The 26,184-nt window shown below is 35.6% G+C and overlaps 2 protein-coding genes across 2 annotated transcripts in view; one reads left to right on the top strand and one right to left on the bottom strand.

Annotated features, from left to right (window-relative positions):
* Window positions 1-9,914, top strand: part of LOC129259189 (ensconsin-like) — a 45,757-nt gene extending 35,843 nt beyond the window's left edge. Inside the window, exons 10-15 of the mRNA XM_064098878.1 lie at window positions 744-876; window positions 1,429-1,609; window positions 2,231-2,356; window positions 2,969-3,016; window positions 3,716-4,678; window positions 5,532-9,914. Coding sequence (XP_063954948.1) covers window positions 744-876; window positions 1,429-1,609; window positions 2,231-2,356; window positions 2,969-3,016; window positions 3,716-4,663 — 1,436 coding nt within the window. The 3' untranslated portion in view covers window positions 4,664-4,678; window positions 5,532-9,914. The remainder of the gene's footprint in view (window positions 1-743; window positions 877-1,428; window positions 1,610-2,230; window positions 2,357-2,968; window positions 3,017-3,715; window positions 4,679-5,531) is intronic.
* Window positions 9,915-11,362: 1,448 nt separating this feature from the next.
* LOC129259192 (protein mago nashi homolog) lies at window positions 11,363-16,271 on the bottom strand. Its single transcript, XM_064098058.1, has 3 exons — window positions 16,169-16,271; window positions 14,493-14,686; window positions 11,363-13,565 (listed from the first exon to the last, which is right to left on the bottom strand). Exons 1-3 carry the CDS (start codon window positions 16,247-16,249, stop codon window positions 13,466-13,468), a joined length of 375 nt encoding a protein of 124 aa, XP_063954128.1. The 5' UTR covers window positions 16,250-16,271; the 3' UTR covers window positions 11,363-13,465.
* Window positions 16,272-26,184: the final 9,913 nt, after the last annotated feature.

The raw sequence follows: 26,184 nt of genomic DNA, 5'->3' as shown, positions 1-26,184 counted from the left end.
AGTACTGTTGACTCTAAAGTCTGGTTTTCATGGGGCTCATGATAAACGTTTTCCAAAAGTTTTGCGAAGGATGCAAATCACCTTAATGTAGAATTAAAAAAAATAATCAAAAATCTTCTCGCAAATGTAAAGCGACCCCTTTGAACTATTTGTGAAGCTTCCGAACATTAAATGCACTTTTGCGCAATTTTGCTGCATAAAATGCGAATGTTGGACTTTGCCTGCCACATTTTAACGGTAACATTCGCATCCGTCGCAAAAACCTTTGGCAAAAGATGTATGATCCAGGCGTGATTAATTCAATGTGACAATGTGCTATAGTAATTGAAAAAAAATAAATAGAGGCCTGTATGTTTTACAAAAAGTCCAAAATTCATTTACTGCATAAGAATGTAAGGTTCAAAGAAACCTAGTTCCATTTTGCTATATAACCAAAAAATAAAGTAATTCTTCTTTTAAATTGTTGAGGTAATTTAATTCCATCTAGTAAATGAACTTGAAGGATGTTCATTCATTCATTGCAACCATTCTATGCAATCATTAATTACTGATGGAATCATGTCCGTAATTTGTAGGAAATTCTATTTTTAAGAAATTATAAGAAGGGTCTTATTGTATTCAAATCATTTTTATTATTCATTTACTTATCTGGGATTAGCATGTATAATAGATACTTTTTTGAGCTGGAATGTTCAATAGTATAGATAAACAAACAATCTACTGTTTTTCTCTCATTGGTGTAGGTGATAATGGGGATAAAACAGAGCTGACAGCGGAAGAGAGGGCTAAACAAGCTTTAGCAGAGAGGAGAAGACAAGCAAGGGAAAAGGCTGAGAGAGAAGCTGAGCTAGAGAAACAGAGACAAGAACAACTGAGGTAGGTTAGGTTCTCAGAGCTGTTTAACAAAAAGTCAGCATTACAAAAGTTGCGCTGAAGTGCTTACACGCACATTACATTGCATAATCCAATTCATGAATCCACAGAAGCATAGATTGCTGGGCATGAGCACAACCATCAAAACATGTGCAGACCCTTTGGGAATTGTTTCACATAAATTGCTCATTGCTGTCTCAATATCATTTATAATCTTACATGTATGGAATAAAAAATATATGTATAACCTACAAGAATATTACATAATCAAATAAAAAACAGTGCTGATACATTGATCATTAGTGCATTGTCTATCACATTATTCTTATGCTGTACCAGAAATTCATCTTGTGTTGCATTGTGAATTTGCGGTGCAAGAATTGTAAAGGCAGGATATTGTGCAGCATAATGGGGGTCTTCTTAAAAGACATGATGCCTTTTTTTATAAAGCCTTCCATTATTATCAAAATTAAAGTGCATTAAAATATTAATGGAATGCACTATATAAATATAACTTGTATTGAATTGTATCAAAATTCTCTTGGACTATTTCAGGATTGAGGAGGAGGAGAGGAAAAAGAAAGCGGAAGAGGAGAGATTAAAGGCTGAGCAGGAAGCTCTAAGGTTAGCTGAGGAGCTGAGGTTAGCTGATCTAGAACGACAAAGACAAGAAGAAGAAGATAGAATGAGAGAGATGGCAGAAGAGAAACAAAGACAGGAGGAAGAAGAGAGGATGGTAAGATTATCAGAATTTGATTTTAAAGCACAAATGAGAAAGTTTAGAAGGGCACAAAAAATAAAGCCAAGGTTAATGAGAGGAACATTGTGGCTAATCAATCAGGCACTTTCATTGTATTTATGCAGAATTTTTTTTGGTTTATTTCATTAAGTGCAAAAATAAAACAGGTTTCATGTGTATAAAAGCTGTGTTTATTTTATTAATTGTCCACGCCATTGTTACCATAAATAAATGAGGATTGATATCTTCTTAAAGGGTACTAGCCTATCAACTTGGTTTCAAACCCACGACTCTGCCTTGTTTGATGGCATTCTAGCTGTAATTGAATCAATATAGGTACAATACTGCTAGTATAGTGGTGCTTAAAAGTAAGTGTACCCCACCAGAAGTGTTCAGGTTCTGCCATCTTTTAGATATATAATTGTGAATTTAGGTGATAAAATATTACATTCACTAAAGTTTCTCTGGGCTCACAGATCATTTTATTGCTGTCTACATTCAACACTCAGCATGAAGGAGTGCATTTTGTGGTAGGGTTCACTAACTTTTGAGCACAACTGTATATGTGGGGGAAATGAAGCAAACTGTTGATTACTTCTTTGTTGATTTGTCTTTCAGAGAGAAGAGGAGGAAAAGAAGAAACAGGAAGAGATGGCTAAGAAAGAAGAAGAAAGGAAAAAGCAAGAGGAAGAGCTTGCTGCTAAACACAAGAAAGAAGAAGAGGAGAGAGATGCAAGAAGAAAGGTAATGTATTGCATCAACATAAAAAAATCACACACTTTGTTTATTTCAAATTCTTATTAGAAACATATATCACTTACAATTCAAATTGAAAGAAGAATACACTGTATACAAATAAAGATAACCAAAAAAAAGGGAAATGCATAATTTGAGAAATTCATGAGAATATGAGGGAGCCAGCATATCCCAATGTCCTTACATAGGCTTGGCTCCTGAACCTATAACTTAATCATGATAATAATTATAGATTGTTTATGTAAGCAGCAGCAGTGCATGTAGAAATAATAAAGGTACTCATCATGATGGTGTTAATAGCAGTAAGGCTAGTTTTATAGCAGAGATGCAGATGTGTCTTCATAACACAAATTCTGAAATCCATTTGACGCTTTGACTCTTTTTTTTTTAAGTAGATGTATGGTGTCATACTAATTATTTGATTTATCATCATTATCATCATCTTATAGATATCATTTTCATGAAGGGTTCTTGGCATATGGATGAATGAAATGAGTAACATGTCATACTTGTTGAATTTTCTTATTGCTTAATGTGCACATTTTGCACCTTATAAGATAAAAGTTTTATTTGATTTACCCTTTTTGTCTATTTTTCCAGAGGGTTGATGAAATCATGAAAAGGGCAAGGAGAGGAGCACAAAACAAGGTAAGTTTGATTGAAGATTTTACTACACTCATTTTGCTAACTCATCACAATGATGACATTAATAGATAAACATCTACCAGAAAATATCTGTCTCTAGAATATGTGAAACAACTGATCAAGATGATGGCAAAGATAGTAATTATTGTACTCTGTGTCCAGATACAGAAAAAACAAGCTGCTGGAGGAATGATTTTGGTAAAACTACTGATAGCTGGTGTTGCTTTAATGAAACAAATATACCTTGCATTATTTTAGACTGTTTTGCATACTATTTTTGTATGTAAACTTGCTCCATGCAGCTGCTATAAGAATGTCATGGGGCAAGTCCTTAAAGTAATCAACTTGTTTGTACCTCTAACAGCATTTTTCCTGGTTCCTACTTCACTTTACAAATTTCTCAATCCTTGCAATTTGCAGTTTAAGCCATTTGTTATAGAAACTGATTTCAAGAAAACGGAAAGTGGGGATGTGACATCATCAGCCCACCTAATGAATATTCATGATGACTGTTTTCACAAAATATTGCTAAACTTTAAACTTCAATAACTTTATTATTTGTTATGCGATTTTGATGAAATTTTCGGCATTTTGCTCAGTGAATTCTACTCTATGTATTAAGATATAAATATTTTCAGCCCGGACTATCCCTTTAAGCCATTTGTTATAGAAACTGATTTCAAATTTGTAATTATTTTTTAGGATGATTCCTCCCAGCCTGGTTCACCGGACAGCGAGAAGAGTACCGACTCACAGGGAAAGACCAATGGAATCAACTCATCCTCCATACTCCTCAACGATAAATACCGCAATCTCCTCTCCGGCAACCGAAACATCGGTAGCAACCCGGTATCAGGTGATGAGGATAGCTCAGAAGATTTAATCGATCAGGTGGAGGGAGGTCGCAAGGGGTCGGATGCAGCCGCGATCTCGGACGCGCCAGGAAGCGCGGAAGAGACCGTTGGCGCAACTGACGTTGATCTCATTGGTGGTGGGGGTGATGGTTTGATTAATCCTATATCACAAGATAACATTCATGATGCTAACACAGGGGGTGAGGAGGCTACCATCGGTGGTGGGGATGCGATCCAAGAGGAAGAAGGCTCAAGCGTTGATGGTGATGTTCTTCTAACAGAAGAGGCGCAGAAGCCATCAGAACCTGAGATGGAAGTCAAATCTAGTGTCGAAGAGCAGGAGAAACCCGCACCTGTCGCGGATGCAGAATCTGGTGTTGTCATAGCAACGGATGATGCTAGCAATGAACAAATTGTAGAAGAATCGAGTGCTGATGTACCAGCTGAGGCTGCTATTGATAATGGTTCCCAGGAGGAGGCTAGTATATCAGAGAACTCGCATGCTAGTCCAGAAACAGACTCGATAGAGCACGCCAAGAACGGTCAAATGGACCAAGAATCTAGCCTAGTTATAGACCCTAAAGATGGAGTAGACTCGTCCTTGCTAATAGAGCATCCGGCGGGCAAAACTGAAATAGAGATCACAAATGGGGAAGGTGGTTTGATGGATCACGGCAATGGAGACTCGGGCGTCGAAGATGGAGTCAAGGTTGGTTTCAAGTTTGGTCACAGTCCTGAGGATTCTGGGATTGAAGGGAACAACCAATCAGGAGCTGTCCTAACCAGTGAGATTTGATGTGATGGTTGATTTGTAAGTATGAATATATCATCGCATGGAGGAGTAATTGACTAAAAATTGACTTGTATAAAATAAGTCCAATAACCATTTGTTTAGATGCCATTTTATTTTGCATGTAGCATTAGGGAATTCATCTGTATTATATTTGCATGTTTCATATTGCGGAATCTAATCTTTTATTATATCATGTTATATTTCATATATGATACTAAAAAAATTACAATTAATAACACATACTAATATTTGCATATCAGATTGCTAAGGAACATGTATCATTTTCTTTTATTATTATTTCAATATATTTTATCTTTCCTCTTTATTATAATTCACATTACAGTGTCCATTTCATTTTATGGGTTTATCAAGTATTATATTTTATATTTTACTAATGTTACGCCCTTTAACCCTAATATATATATTCATAATGCGCATTAGTAATTATCAAGATTATTATATGGTGGCTTCATATGAATACGCTTTTTATTGAATTAAGATGTAATATTGTGAAAGCCAACTCACATTTTTTTAAATCATAGAAGTATGAAATCTGTATTCTGAGAACATCCACATCTAGTTAGTGTTTCATGAAAGGACTTGTCAGAAGATTTATCTGACAGTTACCATAGTAACTATCAGACTCCTGTGGTTCTCTGCCAATCAAAATCAAGTAAACTTGTCACATGACAAATATTGATAAAACATTCTTTGAGTACGACCCATCAAGTGAACGGTGATGACCGTTGGGTTTCGTTAGAATAACTTGCATATTGATTCTTGAATTCCTTATTTTTTTATTTTACAAATTAATATTTCTGTTTTGATCGTTTGTCTCTAAATTATTCTTTGCCTGTTTGTTCCTCATCAGAATCCCATTGAAGCCAAGCATCACATCTTGGGATTACAAGTATCTTAGTGTGGTCAGACGCACACTGATCCCAAAGGGACATGGGTCATCAGCCATAACACTGCGGCGGCTCCTCCCCCTTCGGTTTCCATGGCAACTGTATCATCGCAAGCCTTCATCCAGCATGCTTATATTATAACGTGTGTATATAACATTGATAAAAAGATATTGTATTAGCACCAATTTGAGCTACAATATGGAGTGAGCATAGAGTGATTGTACCAGGTCAGCTGCTGATACCGTGCGGGGCACGTTCACATTGCTTTTAATGATGGTCATTACAAACGTTGCGGTGGTGTTCAACATCAATTATTCTTGACAAGAAGGTTAGAACTGGCCTATCTATGATGTTGGTCAATTCTTTATTATAGTCACTATTAAAATCTTTGAGGTTTGTGGTCAGAAATCTCTCTGCGATCATTATGTTACGGAATTAAAGGACATCAAATGAGCTGGAAAGTGTTCATGATTAATACGGATAGGTGGAGGTTCTTTGGGGTTCACCTTATGTGAACGTGCCCCCTGATGTTTGATGTAAACTTCTGGATTAGAGCAAGACACAAGTTGCTAGAGAAGTTGATTACACTATTAAAATCCATTAAATGCTGTCATTTTTCACTCTGATTTTGTGTTTTAGCTCTGCTAGGCAGCAGAAGCGTGGTTGATGAAAAATACTTTTATTTGGTATTCAAATAATTTCAGATTATTTATTACAAGTCAACTGAATTCGGCGGCATTCATTTCTAATATTGTTTATTTTTATGAATTATTTCCACGAAGCATTATTGTACAAGTTTACTTCGTCAAAGTTGATTTGGAAAAAGCTATGGTTTTTATCAAATTCTACTGAAAATATTGAAAATGCATTCTGAGTCTGCATTGAACTATTTTGTAGTCAGATTTGGTAAGCTCCCTGATTCTTTCACAAAATTATTTTGAGATGGTAAAATGATGAAAGTTATTTGCAAATTTATTTTCAGAAAACTTTATTATCACTCTCTGAACTCTAGCAACATGTGCCTTTGATTGTTTCATGAAAAGAAGATTAAAAGAAATTTGGAACAGTGTCTCTCGAGACTCTTCTGTCTTCAGAGTGTATATACATGCGAACCCAAGAAAGTAAACTACAAAAATGTGGTCTGAAAGTATGATGAAATATGTCTGTTATGTCACAATTTGTATAATACACAAGTTTAGGCCAGAATAGGATCATAGCTTCATTTACTTATCAAGTGCCATGTGGTAAAAACAAATCTATTTGGAATTGCATTCTATTCTATAATGATTATATGAGTATAATGTGGATGATGTAGGCTAATTCTACATGACCCTATAGAATGACATACCAATAACTATCAATGCAGTCATGGCTCACTTATATATACAATTAAGATTTGCAAGTCTTGGATGAAGTCATTTATGATATATGAATATAAAAATGCAATGATATTGCATTGTATGTGTTGACGATGTCGATTGCGTGCAGTTTATTTTCCCTTCGTTTGCTGCAGTCAAGCTTGTAGTTGCTTCCCCTTCTAAAGGTTCATTGTATCCAATGTGTAATTAATATGCACCCTCTTAATATGTCAAGTTGATATTACATAATTGAAATAATTATTAAGGAATGTGTATGTAAAGAAGGGTCCTCATTCCATAGGAACCATCCCTCATCATCATAACATATACCGGAATAAATTATTTTAGGGGATATCTTAGTTCCCATTATGAATGTATAAATGCAATGTAGATAATGGTTTTCTTATAACAGGTTGTAGAGTGGTATACTAGTGTCCCTTAACAGTGGTGTCAGGGGTATAAGGTGAGATAATAAAATAATAATTTTCTTTCTTTGAGAGCACATTAATATATTTTTTTCAAGTTTTAATGAGGTAAGAGCTCTGTGCTCATAAGGAATATGGTCTGCTGTGAATGTGGTACAATTGCCATTTTATCCAGTTATTACCTGGTATATTACCTACCTGGGGTTGATTTAGGTTTATTTGGTGAATTAATGATGAAGTCACCTTGTATATATCATCTTACAGACTAATCTTGGAAAAGAAGGGAAGAATTCCAACTCATTGAGGGTCATAAAGATTTGTCAATTTACAATATCTGTGATTTAAGCTCTGATGAAGAATAAAATACAAATCCTCATGAAAACCCCTAGTGTTTAATGTTGTCAGCTAGTATCATTTGATTGGCATTAGTCTTCAGTACCAAGACACATGAAAAATGACACAACTTGATTTGTGGAGAAAATTATGTTTAATTACTCCTGAAGTAAAGGATGAATTGTATACCATGCTGAAACTAAGTATTCAATGTGCAATTATGTAGGAACGATTCTGCACGAAAAAAGATTTTGTTTCCAGTGCTATGTGAAATGTACTTAAGACAATTTGCAAATTCAGACAAGAAAATACATGATTCAGAAATAAATATGAAAAATGCTACTTAATATAGGTTAGAATTAAATCGATTTGAAAGTTTTAATAATAGATGTAGAAAAGAGCTGCGGTTTCATTTCACATTTTTATGATAAAATTAAAGGTATATGTATAAATCTGAAGAAGAAATGATACACTTCAGTTTCACTAGATTTCTATAATCAGTCAATGACTCGCTCAAATATCGCCCAAGTTGGTATGAAGTAATTTTGTAGGAAGCTAGTAAGGGAGCGATAAATTAATTTTTTGTCTTTATTAGATATATGTTCCCTCAGGGTTTCCAGTGTTGTGCTATGTAATGATTATGTCTTAATAGTATATTTACACAAGTCTTATTTCCTTCCCCTGGTTCTACTGGTAATAATTAGATATACTTGGAATAGGGGTTACTAATATTTCAAGGACACGCTTTATTTTGGCTAACAAATTCCTTGAAGAAATACATCGTAAGGTGTTAGTATTTGCTCAGTATTAGATTTTTTTCTAGAGTTTTGGCTGCAGAAATCGTTGCAAGATTTATCCTTGCAAGGAATAGCTATTTTAGAAGATAAAACAAATATATATTTAGACAAAGCTCTTTGAATGATAACCTTTTCTGGCCATTGATTATTTTATTAAAATTTCAGATTTCCTAATGTATTTTAAGTATATGTCTTGTTGGTCATTTTCCAATAATTTCTTTTTGTATGTATTTGCATGTGAATGTTTATATCCAAATTAAGTTATTTTGAGAGTTTGAAGCTATATTATATAATAAAGTAAATGAAAAAGAGTGAGAGAGGAGTCGTTGCATATAATATGAACGTCACAAATGTGATAGAGTAGAATTTTGTCAGAATGTCAGAGCTTTATAATCTATTGGCTAGGATGATGTTTAAGAGACAAATGACTAAGAGTGACGTTTGTAATTGATAATTGATTGCTTTTGAAGATATCAAGTATGAAGTAATGTATCATGACTTCAATAATGACATTTGATGATAAAACTCTGTAATTCCAAGTGGATGGGTGCCGTTGCCATGATAGAAATGATTGCCATTTATGTATGTCAACAAATATTGTTAAATTGATCAATGTCTCTAAGAGTGTTTTGTGCTAAAAAAGAAATCCTCTTTTCTTCTCTTTCTCCAAGAGTGGGTAGAGCAGGAATATTGATAAAGAAAAATCCTTGGGCAAAGTATTGAATTTTGCTTTGATTGTGCTGTATTTTATAAATGCATTGTGTACAGTTCACTCTGTGCGTTACAACAGTAATTAATACCCTGTGCACCATATGGGGGCATTTTGTGGGGGATATATATTTGTGTGGCTACCGTCACTGTTGACATTTTTGCTTAAAAAGCTTTAAAAAAAATCCAGATTAGAAAGTGCTATCAATTTTAATGATTTGATTAGGATAAAGTGCACTTTATGCTAACTGCCCACAATGCATTAGAGAATCTTCACTTTTTGGCTTATTAGATCATTTTACTCTTATAAACTGTCCTTTATGATCTTATGAAATATTAACAAAGCACAGTGTACCTTTCTTCAAATATTTAACATAAGATATGTAGAGGGAACAATGTTATTATACTGTCGGTAATTTATATACTCTATAAGATACATGTAATTTTGAGCCTGACTCCTATCTTCTAACATTTGAAATATACCTGGAGATTGTGAATGAGAATTAACTTTGTAGTCATGACGTTGGGATGATAATGCTAGTGACGTTTTACAGTGCAACATGTCTTATCAAGATGAACCGATATTTAAAAAGAATGTTCATCTAATGTGCAGCCGAAATGGCAGAAAATTGCTGTTTTATTATCATTATTACCATCATTGTTAAAGAATCATAACATGTTTCTTGTTGAAAAGATAAAGTCATTATTATGGAAAACTTGCAAAATTGTGTTTTAATGTTGTATTCATTTCTCATGTTACTTTTCTCTCTTGTCAATCTGTTTTGTCTTGCTTCCCCCTTTCTGTCTCACTCTCTCTCTCCCTCTGAAGGATAATGAAACCCCAAATATTCACAAGAAAAATACCTAAAATGTGAAGATCTAAGAATAATCAATTAGCAATTACTTGTGGTTTGCAATCCACTACAGATCTATTTATAGATATTTTCCAAATTTTTAAAGTTTATTTTCCTTTCACTGCACTTTCATTTGAATGTGCCTGTATGTTGAAAAGAAGTTTCTAATATTTTGTCCTTGGAACCCTTGAACAAAAGGTCTAGGAGGCCACTGGCAGGCTTTCTGAAGAGCGTTTTATCAACAGGTTTTTTTTTTCATCTTAAATTAATGGATACAAAATGGATCCAAGCTTATTAATTACGGGTGAATGGATATCTCATAAAAAGGATCTCTCGGGGGGGGGGGGGGGGGGGAGAAATGCCCATAAAATTTAATCACTCGAGATGCTTTCACACGTAAGGGCAATGATCAAGTGTCGGTCATAATGGTCAAGTGCAGTTACGTGAGCATGTTGACCATTCCATGGTAGACCGACCAAGATCAGTATTTTCATCTAGATTGGTCAACATGGGCACTCAACCATCATTTGTGACTCTAACCACTTCTGCCCTGTAATGCCAAAAGGAAGCAAGTGACCGACTCCTCAAAAAAAGATAAAGATTGTCATTAACACTGCTGATAAAATGATACTTATCTCTCGATCTCATGGTCAGTAAATCACTTGCTTCCTTTTCGTTAGAGAATAGCAACCTGGGCAGTATTGCATAAAGGATCTTATTAATCATTTTCAGTAGGTCTGTCTGATTTCTTTCTGCTTTGGGGGTATTTAACTGTAATTCACACACCTAAAGGTCATTTGACCATATATGATCTTGTGGAAAGTGATTCACATGAGGTCTGAGGATCAAAACTCTACTTGTCTCCAACATTTTAATTTTTCTGGGCAGGGGAGGGGGGAGGGGGGGGGGTGAGAGACTTGGGGAGAGCATTGGAGGGAGATTTTTCCTTCATTTAATCTTCTTAATAAAAAGAGCCTTCAGGATATAACAATATATTTATAAGTAATGATTTGCACAGCAAGATCCAAACCTGGAATATTGCTAAAAAATTAAATGTTCAGTTGGGTTAATCAGAGCTGCTAAGTAGTACAGATTTTCAGTGTTAAGCACTGAAAAATGAGTAAAATGGTTTCACGCAAATGCTGATTTCTGAAGTATGTGTTGCTCTACAAAATACAGATTTTCAGCTTATATTAAAAATATTGATATATTCTTGTTCAGCTCTGGTTAATTGCATTATCTAAAAAAAAAAACCTATTTCCATTAGGGAAAGGGTGCATTTAAACTTGCACAGACATACTATTCATTTCACGGCACTCTTTCCTTTTGTATCATTTTATTCATCTATCATCTGAAGATATCATACATGTACATCAATTTTTGATCCACTATGATGATGCAGTCAAGACACTCTTATAAGACATGGGAGCAAAGCTTCAGACCATTTTCATATACAAACAGTATGTGTTATAAGCGAAAACATGATAAGAAGTTTCAAATGCAGGAGACATTTTCTATCTCACATGCCTTGTAAAACAAAGCTTGGCACACGATCAGAGCCAATTTTATGCACAATAACATTAATTATTGGGTGCAATCAAGAGAAAAGGACAAGGTGTTTTCTATGCTGAAAATATGTTGAAAAATTCTTCATTCAGACTTCAGTCTGATAAATTGCATCGCTGATAGATTTTACATGTCAACCTTGACCATCATTTCAGTACTTTCTGATGAAAAATGTAATTGTATAATTTTCCAACAATTCTGCAACAAACCTATCTTGTGAACTATCTAAAACCAATGATAATGACAGTAGATTGTCCCCATTTCACTACATACAAACGTTTATGAGCTAAAAACTATGTACAGAAGAAGAATATTAAACCAACGTTGGCAAAATTATCATTTAATGGCTTTAACAGAGACCATTCATATCCTTGGAAAATGACATAAGTACAGTTAGACTGAAAAATCTGCTGTTTCAGAGGATTAAAAAATATATTTTCTGATTTTTCGAAGTCAGGATACCGCAAGGCCAGACGAAGTCTCAGCGGAGCATATCCTGACCGAAATAGGCTGATTTTTTCAGTCTAAGTACAGTCTATTAATGTACAAATTGTCTACTACTTTCCCTCAACATATCAAGATAATTACTAGGTTTTTAGAAATAACTCGTGATATACAAGGTAGAATAAAAAAATGGTTTGATGATTTCCGAACGTACATGCTATATAATAAGCAAATTGTGTATGACAGAAGCCCTGCCAAATTGATATCTTTAGTAACATCATGTGCTTCAAAAGATGTAAAATTGTGGTGACTGGATTTGACAGGTGATGATTCTTTCATATCATCCAGTGTTTATCTAATATTAAAAGTTAAAACCATAATTCATGAATAACGCTCTTCAATGATAGATATCCTAAAAGTAAATATTCATTTGAATACCTTCATATTGCGGGTCCTTTATCTGTTTTCAATTTAAAAGCAATTGTGTGCCACAAACTAAGGATTAGACTGCTTATTCAAGATTTTATTTACAACTTGTCCTTAAAGACCATATTAAGTCTCTCTATCATGCATGCACATGCCCTCCTTTTATCAAGATGGACAACAAATATTTCTAATGTGTAACTTACAAGTACAGAATAAACCAAAATGGACAATGGGGACAGCAGCACAAGTTTTTGTTTGATGCAAAAACAATGAATCAAACATGGCATCCATAATGTAGTCTAATGATAAGTGTGTGTATAAGGCTAACAATTTCTATAATAATCACTTTGTTTAAAAGGGTTTGGAGACATGATGACAACACCATGTGTCCCATGCAATAGGTGGATCTAGCCAGATTAGAAACAATACATTGGACAGACCCACCATTTTGTTCACAAACAATTGCATGGCCTGTGAAATAGTATTGTATCTAACCCAGCTTGATCGGCCACCGTTTCCACAGATACTTTGCTTCAAACTTAGTCTAAGTTCTTGATCTCTGTGTTTCATGAAAATGGTACCCTGGTAATGAGATTGATGTGATCTGTAGCACCTCACAGTTTCTTCTGAAGCATTTAAACAACAAATACTGTTCTCTTGAAGTGGATGATCTGTATACTTCAGTCTGGTCAGTTCTGGAGGGGACTCTTTCCATCAGTGACCATTGTCAGAACACTGTTCCAAATATCATTATCCATCAAACGACCAAAGCTATTCACGATATGTTGATGCAGTTCACACTTTTCATGGATCATTCCTTCAGACAGATGGGCTTACTGGTCAATTTGGTGTTGGGCTTGGATACAAACTCCCTTTAATAACAATTCAACTTACACTAACAAACCAATTCTAGTTGAAACTTATTATACAAGATACAAAAAAGTGTCCTTTCCAAATTTGGAATGAGCAATTCCTGGAATGTCCTCTTAGATTGGCTTGATCTTGAAGTGTAAGCCAATGAGTGAAAAGACCAGGCACTTGAGATCTTGTACTAGGTAGTAGAATGTGCGCAGACCTTCAGCATCTCTGCATCAGAAAGAAAAGAACATAGGATTCTCCTGTGACTTCCTGTTCATGAAACAGTATTACTATCTTTTTTAAACCCCAACCCCAACAGCATCACTTCACAAAAAGGATGGATCAAGTTAGATACAAAGATTGGATGAGAAGAATTGACTTGCGATTTAGAGAGAAAAAAAAATTATATACATACATGTAGAGGGAGAAGAAACATGTGAAGTAGTTTTAAGTACCTTCAAGATTCAAAATATTTATTGTCTGTAAAAACACAGAAATTTGGCCTACGCTGGCAATCAATTTAATGATGAAAAACAAATATTCAACATATCAGACACAAATACAAAATTAATGTACGCATCTTTTACTTATGTTTGTGTGGGGTTTTTTTTTTGGGGGGGGGAGAGAAGGGAGGATAGGGGCAGTGAGTGGCCTCAAGTATCCTATCAGTAAATAAGAACACAGGAATTTACTTTAATGAAATTGGCTTGATTGTCAGATTCAAAACAGGATATCAGTTCAAATCAAATAAGTACGTGGTCAAGACTACAGGGAAATTCCCTCCCCTAAAAGAAAAGTTACATGTGTATCAGGAGTGATGAGTCACTTCAGACTGACATTACACGATTTCCTTTTCTAGTAATAGACATGACGCTTGTTTGGTAGAACTTCTTCTAACTGCATGCAGTTGCTTGACTTCAAGTGAAAAGTATTAAAAGTATTGGTAATTTGGTGCTTAAGGAAAATGCTCAGCACCCTCTTGCCAAAAAAAGAAAAGAAAAATCAATAATTTTACCTAGAACAAGGTGTAAGTACCTATTTTTTCAACTAAGTGGATTTATTGAATAAGAATCATATCATGTCTGAATGATGATGATGATCATCATCATCTTTTCACTATTTTCATCAGTCAGTCATGACATATGCTTTCATTACCTGCTGTTGTTAACATCAATCAAGGAACCAAACTTGGTGGTAGCAAATGAGATGTGCTCATCGCCCATCACAATTTCTAGCTCCTGTCGACCTACTCTGTCTGGAGGCGGCCATAGAGCATCGTCTTCCTGCATCACTTCGGAATCATCAACGACGCGTTTCAACTCCTCAATCACAGCCTTGTGTACATAGGCCTGTAACAAAGCAAGATTACACATCAGAATTTATGAACAGATATTTCTTTCTCATAAGCCCCTACTTATCTCTCAGAATTGCTTTTCTTTAAAATTCAGCCAACCTCACATAACTTGAAGTTCAAATCATGATAGATTCCTTCTGAAACAGGCTACTCTTTAATGATTGCGCATTCAGCTATGCAGCTCATAAGCTGTGGAACCAGATTTAACCCTGTACTATACACAGGCAAAATTTTCTACCTAGCCCCGGCTAAAGAAATTCTTGGTTTTCACAAAAATTCAATAATCCCCAACTAAATCAGATAGCCATTCATCATTGCTTATCTTTGATTGGACAACCTAGAGTATGGGGTTAAGGAAAATTTTGGCAGTGAGAAAAGGGTATTTGTAGTATAATCAAAAGGAGTTTCTACCAAAGCACAAGAGAGCATATTTACATAGTGGCTGCACTAGACAATTCTAAAGCATTATTCAAACCATGAAACAAACATTTATAATTTAACAAGAAGATTCTTGCAGCTTCATACAAGCACCATCATAATCTACATTTCTTGATTATCATTATCACCAGCCATCATTTTCTTCATCCTCAAGAAAATTAACTCTATTCCATCGTCATCATCATCACCAACTCATCCTCATCATCATCCTCCTCATCATCATCATCATCATCATCATCATCATCATCATCATCATCATCATCATCTTTTCAGCAGGAATCCCACAAGGCTCTTTCCATTGCTTATCATTACAATAATAATAAAAACAAAAACAATGGGAAATGCAAGAGCTGCAATGAAAAACACTTAGCTCAATTCCTGCTAAAACATGCAGCAAAGACTCTCATCTCTCAGCTACAAAGAATACAGAACACTGCTGCTAGAATTGTCAATAAAGTCCCTTGAAAACAGGATATATCCAAACCACTCAAGCAACTGCACTAGCAACCAGTAGAGAAGCGTATCTTCTTCAAAATCCTCGTCATAACATTCAAGAGCATCCAAGGAAAGCCCCCCTCATACATCGCGAGCATGATCAACACCTACCAACCCTCCCAATCACTTCGGTCATCCAACAAGAACCTTTTAGTTGTTCCCAAGGCAACCTCCCACACCCATGGCGACAGAGCCTTTTCAGTTGTGGCTCTTACACTCTTGAACTCACTTCCTCTTAGCTTAAGATCCCATTCTTCTCTAAGTTCCTTTAAAGTAACACTTAAGACATATTTCTTCCGTAAATAGTATGATTTTTTACAGTTAATATGTCCATATTTAAGTTGGTATTTTAGATATATGTAAGGTTATTACGTTGGATGTTTAGTTATGTAAGGTAGTTAAGTTGATAAGTGAGTTTAGTTTATTACGTTAAGTAGTTAGGTTTTGTGATGTAAAGCGCTTAGAGAAATTTTGATAGGCGCTATATAAATATTGAATTATTATTATTAAGGTGCCTCCCTGTAAATACCCATAACTGTCATACCTCTTTCCTGATCATGACATCATTCTTGTAGTTTGAATTGTTGGCATAACGAAGCTTTCCTGTAGAAATAAAAATATACATGTGGTCATCATAGAATTACAACAAAAATTATGTGCATTATTAGCATTTATTTTCTACATAGAGAGTATACAAACACGCCTACTTGGAGTTGGTTTAAATGCTAAGTCTCTGTGATTAAATCACTTATCACATGTGGAAGCGCCATGGTGTAGCGGTTCTGACTCTCGTCTTGTAATCAGAGGGTCATGTGTTCAAATCCCACCATGGCCTAGTGTCCTTTGGCAAGGCGTCAATTCACAATTTGCCACTCTCCACCCAGGTGTTAAATAGGTACCCGGTAGGATGCGAAAGCCTATGTAGTATGCCTAGCAATTGAGTCTTGGAACTCTTGTTTGAATGCTCCCCAGGGAGTGGAAGAGGTGCATACATTGTATGCGGGCATGTAAGGATCCGATGACCAGGGTAATAATATATCTGTAAAGCGCTTAGCGACATTGTTCCGATGTGTTAAGCGCTATATAAATGCAGAATATTATTACTATTATTTAAATACTCACATAAAATACACTAAACAATCTCTTGAGAGTTAAGTTGAAATATACTTCCTATCACAAACCTTACAATTTACCTCTTGATTCACTCACGAAAAAAAACAGAAAAATATTTTTTCAAGAATTATCAAACTCATTTATTCTGAACAGTATACCTTTCTGTTCAAACAGATTTGGCAGTCTCATCATTTGTTGGCCTACTGTATGAAAGTTTAGGCACAGTGATATTGTCTTAAATTTAAAATTTCCTTTTCTCTTTCCTGTCTTTCTCTCGTCCAGCTATGCATACACATACATGCCGACGACTTGATTTCTGCGAAAGTTCAATGCTGTAGAGTTTTTCCTTGCGTACGAGAGCCGTTAAATTGAGCCTCACCACATGTGATAAGAAACCAAAAGTTGCAGCTGCTACTGCATTTCACTCGGACCCCATGTCGAATGGAATGACCAATTGAGAAAGAAAAAACAGAAAAACTACCGCATTGAATTTGCAAAGAAATCAATATGACGGCATGCTAGCGGCAGGCCTCTATTCAACATGGGGTCCAAGTGTATTGCAGCAGTGAATGGCTGCTTCAACTTCCCGGTTGCATATTGCATGCAGTGCAGCACAATTTAGCAGCTCTCGTACGCATTGACTTTTGAACGAGCAATATATGTTGAACGGAGGGCAGGAGCTGTCAAATAGCTGGCACAAAAGATGACAATACATACATTTCAAAATTTTTGAAATATTGAGATGTACGAGAAAATAAACATTGCAATTATAGAATAATTGATGTAAATTTTTTTTTGTGAAAAGACATTTTAGAACAAAAAATATTGCAAAAAATGCTTAACATGTCGAATTCTGGGCAGCTTACTCTAATCTTGACAGCTGGCAGCCGTCTGTTTCGAGGAGTTTTTAAACCTTGTTTTTTCTCCACGTACATACATGTAAATGGCTATACATGCTTTTTGGACCTTTTTTTCTTTGAATTTGAAAGGATGAAAAGCTTTCATAATTTGAGTTTTCTTTTCTTTAAAACTTTCTCCACCTTTTTCTGCTCTATTTCATTCTCTTTTTTCTTTTCCTCTTTTCTTATTTTTTTTACTTTCAACTTTTTTTCCTTTTCCCTTTTTTGTTTTGTTTCTTTGCTGTTAATTCTTTTCATTTTTGTTCTTTTAAGTTTTAAATTTTCTTTTTTTTCCTTTTATTGATTCTTTTCCGTTTTTTCTTTTTATTCTTATTTTTTCTCCACTAACTTGTAGTTTGGATAGACTGCCTAAATTTATGGTTATGGGGTCAACTAAAGCTTGTTTTCTTTTTTTTAAACCTTTTTCATTCTCATCGATTTCTATTTTTTTTCTCTCTCTCTTTATCTTTTCCCTTTTTTCTTTTGTTTCTTTAAGTTACTGTTCTTTTCATTTTTTCTTTTAACTTTAACTAGATCTAGGCATATTTTGTTTTAGGGCCCATTCTATTATTGGCCTATTCTGTAATACCTTACTTTTTATTTTGTGTTTTATTTTTCTTTTCTTTTCAATTTTTTCACATTTTTCCCCCCTAATTGCCTAAATTTATGGTTAAGGGGTCAACTAATAAAGCTACGCTTCACTCACAATCATGAAGATCACTCGCCCTGGCTGGGGCCGATTGCACGAAAGGGTCTTTGCAAGAACCGTCTTTCGTGTCGCCCATTTATTATGATGCGCCATGTGAAACGCATTTTAAATAAATTACCTGCAAACATATTTTATTCATCCGTTAAAGTAAACAAAATCTTTGTTTATAAAATGATGTGATATAGGGCCTAGGCCTATCATGAAATTGTATACAAAACTCAAAAGTCAAAATGATTTAAATAAATGCTAGCTAACAAATTTTAAATGTTTATCATACATTTCAGAAAAATCCCACATACAGCGCATCATAAAACTGATGGGCGACACGAAAGACGGTCCTTGGAAAGACCCTTTCGCGCAATTGGCCCATGTAAAAAATGTAAGCCATGCATAAGCCGGGCGGCGCGTTTCCGTTTTACACCCTGGCGAAGGCATTTTCCGGAAAAATAGCCACAAAGCGACTAGTGAAGAGTCTACGTCTACGTTTGTTTACATAATCAGCTGGGCGCTCGATCCAAAAGTCCGCACCGAAGATATCCGCAGAAACATACGTGCAAATGCAGCTGAGCTTATAGACCAAACGCTTTGCAGTCTCTGTATTTTGGTTGTTCCGCTGAACTACGTTGGCTCCATTATTATTATTTTTTTTACTTTATCGCACATGATCGTTTATATGAATGAAAACGAATAATAGCTAAAATATTGAAAAATAAAACACATAATTACCTCTTTTTCTTCATATTATATCTATCCTTATATCTATCATATCTCCACTATCTATGTTATAAATCAATCTATGGAACTACATGATATATCTATCTGTCAATTTGTCTATCTACTCTGTCTCTCTCATTCTCTATCTACCTATCTATCTATCTATCTATCCATCTAACATCTATCTCTCAAATTCTCTATCTATCCATCTGTCTCTCTTTTATTTCTCTCTATCCATCTATTAATCTATTCATGTGCAATAACAACACTGCTTCGACTTCCTTCGGGAGTCTATTTCCTCAGCTCTACTTTTCCCTTTTTTGTGCTCGATTCGATTCAATTACTACTTTATTTACTTGTTACCATTGTTAAATGTCTTGTATTGCATAATGAGTTTTTTTTTCTGAAGGTTGCCTCCTCGGTGCATCCTATTCTCTTTCAAAGTCCACCTCTTGCTTTCCCTTCTCTTTGTCTTATCCCAATTTCTTTCCCTTCTCTCACCTCTTTCCTCTTCTCTCTCCTCTTTCTTCTTAATCTTTCATTCCGCATTTTTCTTCTTAGGTGACACTCTGTTGTACTTTTGGCCTTTTGTATTTATTTATGATACATTTCTTTTGTATTGTATTTGATATTTATTTATAATGTTTACTTTATATTTTGTTATGATTTTATTTGTATGTAAACATAATGTTGTAACCTGCAAGTGAAAACCCAAACCGTACCGTCCCGTATAATCCAATAATTTGCAAGCGGGACCCGCTGACCCGTCGGGTTTTAACCCGCAAGTAAATTTATCTTTGAAAAATGAAAATTATTTCTGCAATCCCCACACTATACAGGCTCAAATCACGAAAATATATGCCAACTACTAACCTAGCCTAGAGTGAATTTACTTTACAATTTGCAAATTCGCCTCTTATTCCGGAGAGAAAATGTTTTTTTGGGTTACTTTGTACCCGAAATGGGTCGGCTCTGATCTCGAAGTCAAGCATTGCGCAATTAACTCCTCGGATCGGAGCCGCAGCTCAGCGCGCGCTAGCTACATGTAGCCCAGGCTGCCCAGCAAATTCGATGTTCAGTTTCCCGTCGCCCGCCCGCGTTATGAAATTTGGACCGCGTTTAAAAATCAAATTCTGAAAATAATTCATTATTTTACTATTTTGACATAGATCTCGATTCAGAACTGATATAAAACATTAATATAAGCTTTTCAGTCACAATTACTTGATCATGTAAATACCTGTAATTCTTTTCTTGTTTTTTTCTTGTGAATGGAATGACACTGCATGCTCAACCACACCTCGAGCGATGTTCGTGCAGGCTCCACTCAACTTCACTTCTGCTACACTACGCTCTACCTACCCGATGTAGCGGTAGTGAAGTGGAGTGGAGCCTGCACGAACATCGCTCGAGGAGTTTGGTCGAGCTACCTCAATAAATCCCATAGTCTAGTAACCTCGCATTGGTGAGTTGTCATACGGCATATCAGACAAAAAAATCATCAAACAAAACTCAATCTGTTTTACAAGGCCGACGGGAGGCTCACGCACGTACGCATTGGCGCTTGTACTAGCTAGCCAGTCTGAGCTCTGTCTCTCTGCCAGAGCTCTGGGGGACAATCGCTCTGTAAAGGCCTCAATGATGGTGATTTTATGTTTCAGACAGAGTTTATATTTCGGGAATATTATTCAAAACTGCCAATAAAGTTAGATGATTTCTTCATTGTCATGTATATTTAAGTTATTAATGAGTTCATTCTCACCAAATTTAGACTCCCCCATAGAGAAATGCAATTTTCGTGGAGATCTGCGTTTTCAAAGAACATCAGGAAAAGTTAGGGTATGTGGGCCTTTATTACAATCATGGCCAAGAACTGGAATTAGATGGAGTAGAAATTAGACATTGAATTCATTTATATCCAAGTTCAACTCATAGTCACACCCACACAAACACACCCACATCCAAGATTCTAAGCATGAAAAAAATAACTTTAAAATCATGCAATATTAAACAATAAGTAATAATTAATTTAATAAGTGAACAGGGATTCCTCAAAATACAAAAACGTAGCATTTGAAAAGAGCCCCCGAAATGAAAAAAGTAGCCTCCAAAACGGTAGAAATGGAGACCCTGAAATATTACAAAAAAATGAAAATGGAACCCCCGAAAAAAAATGATTGATTTGCTCCCTGGCTTCAAGACAGTTCCACAGAATAAAAGTGCGTTCAAAGGTTACAAAAGGTCAAACTTTCATCTTCTGGAAAATAATGAATAATGAAATCCTCATTATGAGCTGGAAAAAATGGGACGGGAAACTCGACATCGAGTTTCATTGGCCTATGCGATTGCTTTTGACTAGACTCGACTGTGCTGCGCTGCACTGGCGCGCGCTCCTTCTTCGAAAGAGCAACTCGATGTATTTATGTCGAACTGTCTCAGTCCAGTTCACTGTTCACAAGACAAAAATACGCCAGCATTTTTTTAAAAGGAAATATCTACGTCTCTAAAAGAATCCGCCACGTAAGAAGCACATGATCCTAACTCCATTTTCATTGTTAATGTTTTTATTATGCGTCGTTACTTCTCCCTTTTTTTTCGCATAACGGTCTGCGGGTTTGAGAATGAACTCGGCCCGGCCCGCAACCCGCGATCGGGGGCATACCGGCAGGTTAACCCGTACCGCAACGGGTGCGGGTTACAACATTATGTAAACATTCACTTATTTCAGTCTTTGACTGCTTGTGATTGTATTTTGATAGTTTTTATTGCAATAAATCCAATATATATATATATGTCTTAAATTCTCTCTATCCATCTGTCTGTCTTTTTCTCTCTCCCTATTTCTCTCTATCCGTCTATCTATCTCTCGAATTCTCTCTATCCATCTGTCTGTCTGTCTCTCAAATTCTCTCTCTCTCTCTCTCTATCTATCCATCTGTCTGTCTTTTTCTGTCTATCCGTCTATATATCTATCTCTCAAATTCTATCTCTCTCTATCTAACTATATATCTATCTATCTATCTATGTAACTACAGTATCTATCTATCTGTTAATCTTCTCTGTCTCATTCTTTATCTATATCTAACATCTATCTATCTCTCAAATTATCTATCTCTCTATCTATCTACCCATCTGTCTTTCTCTAGTTCTCTCTCTCTCTCTATGAATCTATCTATCTATCTTCTATATATCTATCTATCTATATATCTATCTATATATCTATCTATCTATCTATCTATCTATCTATCTATCTATTTATCTATCTATGTAACTACAGTATCTATCTATCTGTTAATTTGTCGCTCTTCTCTGTCTCTCTCATTCTTTGTCTATCTATCTACACAGCAAAAACTGTGGTGTTAACCGGTGTACATAGAGGACCACACAAGTTATTTTACACCGGTGTTAAATTGGTGGTGTTAGTTTTACACCTATAGGTGTTATTACAACCATCTTTGGTGTAATGTTCAATCTCTAGGGTGTGATTTTAACACCTCAGGGTGTGGTCCTCTATTAACACCAATTGGTGTCAGTTTTAACACCACAGTTTTTACAGTGTATCTATATATCTATCTAACATCTATCTATCTTTCAAATTCTCTATCTCTCTTTCCCTCTATCTATCTATCCTTTTGTCTGTCTGTTTTTCTCTCTTTCTCTCTTTCTCTTTTTCTGTCCATATATATATATCTATCTATCTATAACATCTCTCCATCTCTCAAGTTCTCTCCCCTATCTATCTATCTATCTATCTATCTATCTATCTATCTATCTATCTATCTATCTATCTATCTATCTATCTATCTATCTATCTATCTATCTATCTATCTATCTATCTTTTATCTATTTATCTATCTATATGTAACTACAGTATCTATCTATCTGTTAATTTGTCAATCTTCTCTGTCTCTATAATTCTTTATCTATCTATCTAACATCTATCTATCTCTCAGATTCTCTCTCTCTCTCTCTCTCTATCTATCCATCTGTCTGTCTTTTTTCTCTCTTTCTCTCTCTATCTTTATCCGTCCATATATCTATCTATTTATCTATCTATAACATCTCTCTATCTCTCATGTTCTCTCCCCCCATATATCTATATATCCATCTCTCTGTCTTTCTCTCTATTTATATCTATCTATCTATGTCTCTATCTATTTATCAGTCTTCTATATCTATCGTTCAGCATCTAAGTGTATCAATCCATCAAAATTCAATTTTCTTTCTATTATATGTATCTGTTTATTTTTATTTTGTCTGTCATTCTATTCATTTAGTTAATAATTTATTTTTAGAAAAAAAACTTTTTCATAACTTTTCATTAAAAAAACGCAACTGCAAAAGCATGTTCGGATTTCACTCATCTGCTCTCTGTACATGAAGTGCCGATGAACTCTATGCTCTAATCATAGAGCTATTAATGGCTCCATGCTCTAATCAGTAACTGTGTAGATTGCATGCGGTGGTGTGGGACTCGGCTGTGTCGCACGCTGCAACCACAACAATTCGTTGGCTGCAACCAGCGACGTGTGTAGACTCTTCACTAGTCGCTTTGTGGCTATTTTTGCGGAAAATGCCTTCGCCAGGGTGTAAAACGGAAACGCGCAGCCGGGCGCCCAGCAGAGCCAGAGGCAGAGCGGCAGAGTAGTCCGGCAGCCCAGGAGATTTATTCAACCGAAAGCCGGACAAGCAAATGACCCCATAGCTGGATGGCATGGACCCTGAAGTTTACAAAAATGCATTGCTGCCGGGTTCTATCCGTGGTCTTCCCTCCGAAATGACGTAATATATGACGTCACTACAAAATGGCCCTATTTCACCATTTTTTAGACATTCTACACATAGCATGATGTCAAGGGGAAATATCTCAGCCAAATCATGCTTGTTTTGTATGAAACTTTCAAAATATATTGTTCAAATAGTGCACAAGAGATATGCAAAATTTAAAGAACAAAAATTATTGTTTACATATGCAAATTACGTAATGAAATTTGCATATCATTAGTTTGGGAGATTTCTTGCATCAAAAATTGTCGAAAATCGATTCAGAATTTTTTTTTCTTTTTTAATGTATTTTATTTAATATATTTCCTCTCAATCATAATATCATTCTCTTCATCTATATCTCTACTTTTAGAAAATATATGCCAGTAATTGGAAATGACATTATAGACTGTGATTTCAGCCCCCTTTTCAATATGATGCGCACATAGAAATCGTGCGTTTTGGGCCTATTTTCACCATATAGCTGAGGTGTGCGAACGATATGCCTACTTTATTGATGTTTCCTGCATTTTGCATGATATTTAATCTTCCAAACAACATATTTTCATCTTCACTATGTCTCTGCTGATAAATAAATGATTTCAGCAAAGATTGATTACCCACTGGGCAGTCTATAGGCTTCGTTTTCAGCCCAGTTTTCAACAATGAACCTATACCATGTATGACTGCATTATTGTAGTCGAGTCGGAAATGGGAGTTCCTTTGCACCATCATAATATATTTTCACTCAACGTTTTTGTATTTGCCTGAAGTGTTTAGTTAATGAATTTTGATGTTCCCTTTGCAAAATCGTGTCCAACGGGGTTCAATATTGATGTCTTTGGCGGCCCTCTTGGTTTTTTTTAAATGAAAAGTAATTATTTTCATATTTTTTGCACAGTGTGTGACAATGGGACAATCTTAAATGAATACGCATTTCACTATGATTCGGATAGTAGAAATCGATTGAATTCGTTTTCTGGACAGCTAATATATTTTGAAATAAAATTCATCCCGAAATTGCCATGGTTTTGGTCAAAAATTTGCATGTGCATGCCATTGATATCTATCTGTTCAATCATTAACATCAACAACTATTGCACAATATCAGCATTCGACACGAAAGAGGATATAATATACCGATAATACTGAAACGCTTCATGACAGTATGTATGTCTTAATTTGCTTAGTTAAAGGGCAAATACCATATATTACTCGATATTGCGATAAAATGACACCAAAAAGCAACCTCTGTGACAGTATATTTTTGTCTATCAGCTACATTATAAAAGAATGAGGGCGCAGCAAAGCCTACCCTCCCCCCCCCCCCCCCTTATGGGACCGCCGGAGTCCCCCATCCTTTTTTCGTATTTTGCCCATTTCTTGGAAAATTCGACATTTTTGGAGCCCCATTGAAGGGAAAAGACGTTTCTGCTTTGCAGTAAAGTCACTTTTACTGTTGTTTAACCACTTAGGGATAAAAGAGTAGAGTTTTCTCTATCTGCTACATATAAAGAAGTGCTGGTACAGCAAAGCCTATCCCCTCTGGGGACTGCCAAAGTTACCCACCCTTTTTACGTATTTTACCCATTTATGGGAAAATATGCTAATTTGGAGCCCCGATTGAGGCAAAAAACGTTTCTGATATGGAATAAAGCTACTTTCATTCTTTTGAAACCCCATGGAAATAAAAGAGTAGAGTTTCCTCTATCTGCTACATATAAAAAGGTGCTAGCATATTGAAGCATACGCCCTTAAGGGAGCGTCGAAATCACCCACCACTTTTTCATATTTCACCTATTTATGGGAAAATGTGCTATTTTCGAGCCCCCATTGAGGCAAAAAGTGTTGCTGCTATGTAGTAAGGCCACCTTTATTGTTTTTTAAACTATATGGAGACAAAAGAGTAGAGTTTCCTCTATCTGCTACATATAAAGGAGTGCTGATACAGCAAAGCCTACCCCCTCTGGGGACTGCTGAAGTTACCCGCCCCTTTTACGTATTTTGCCCATTAATGGGAAAATATGCTATTTTCGAGCCCCCATTGAGGCAAAAAGGTGCTTCTGCTATGTAGTAAAGCCACTTTCATTCTTTTGAAACTATGTGGATACAAAAGAGTACAGTTTCCTCTATCTGCTACATATAAAAAAAGTGCTAGCATATTGAAGCATACCCCCTTAAAGGAGCGTCGAAATCACCCACCACTTTTTTCATATTTCACCTATTTATGGGAAAATGTGCTATTTTCGAGCCCCCATTGAGGCAAAAAGTGTTGCTGCTATGTAGTAAGGCCACCGTTATTGTTTTTTAAACTATATGGAGACGAAAGAGTAGAGTTTCCTCTATCTGCTACATATAAGG

The sequence above is a fragment of the Lytechinus pictus genome, chromosome 4 (assembly GCF_037042905.1).
Source record: "Lytechinus pictus isolate F3 Inbred chromosome 4, Lp3.0, whole genome shotgun sequence".
Classification (NCBI taxonomy): domain Eukaryota; kingdom Metazoa; phylum Echinodermata; class Echinoidea; order Temnopleuroida; family Toxopneustidae; genus Lytechinus; species Lytechinus pictus.
Note: the sequence above shows the minus strand (reverse complement) of the source record. Positions and strands in the feature narration are given on the sequence as shown.

Bases quoted from the DNA above. Each gene is read 5' to 3' on its own strand.
- LOC129259192 (XM_064098058.1), bottom strand. From the start codon at position 16,249: ATGTATATTTTTATTTCTACAGGAAAGCTTCGTTATGCCAACAATTCA. The intron at 14,687-16,168 runs GTATGACAGTTA...GCTTTGTTACAG, and splicing joins ATGTCATGATCAGGAAAGAG to GCCTATGTACACAAGGCTGT. The intron at 13,566-14,492 runs GTAATGAAAGCA...TTTCTGATGCAG, and splicing joins ATTGATGTTAACAACAGCAG to AGATGCTGAAGGTCTGCGCA.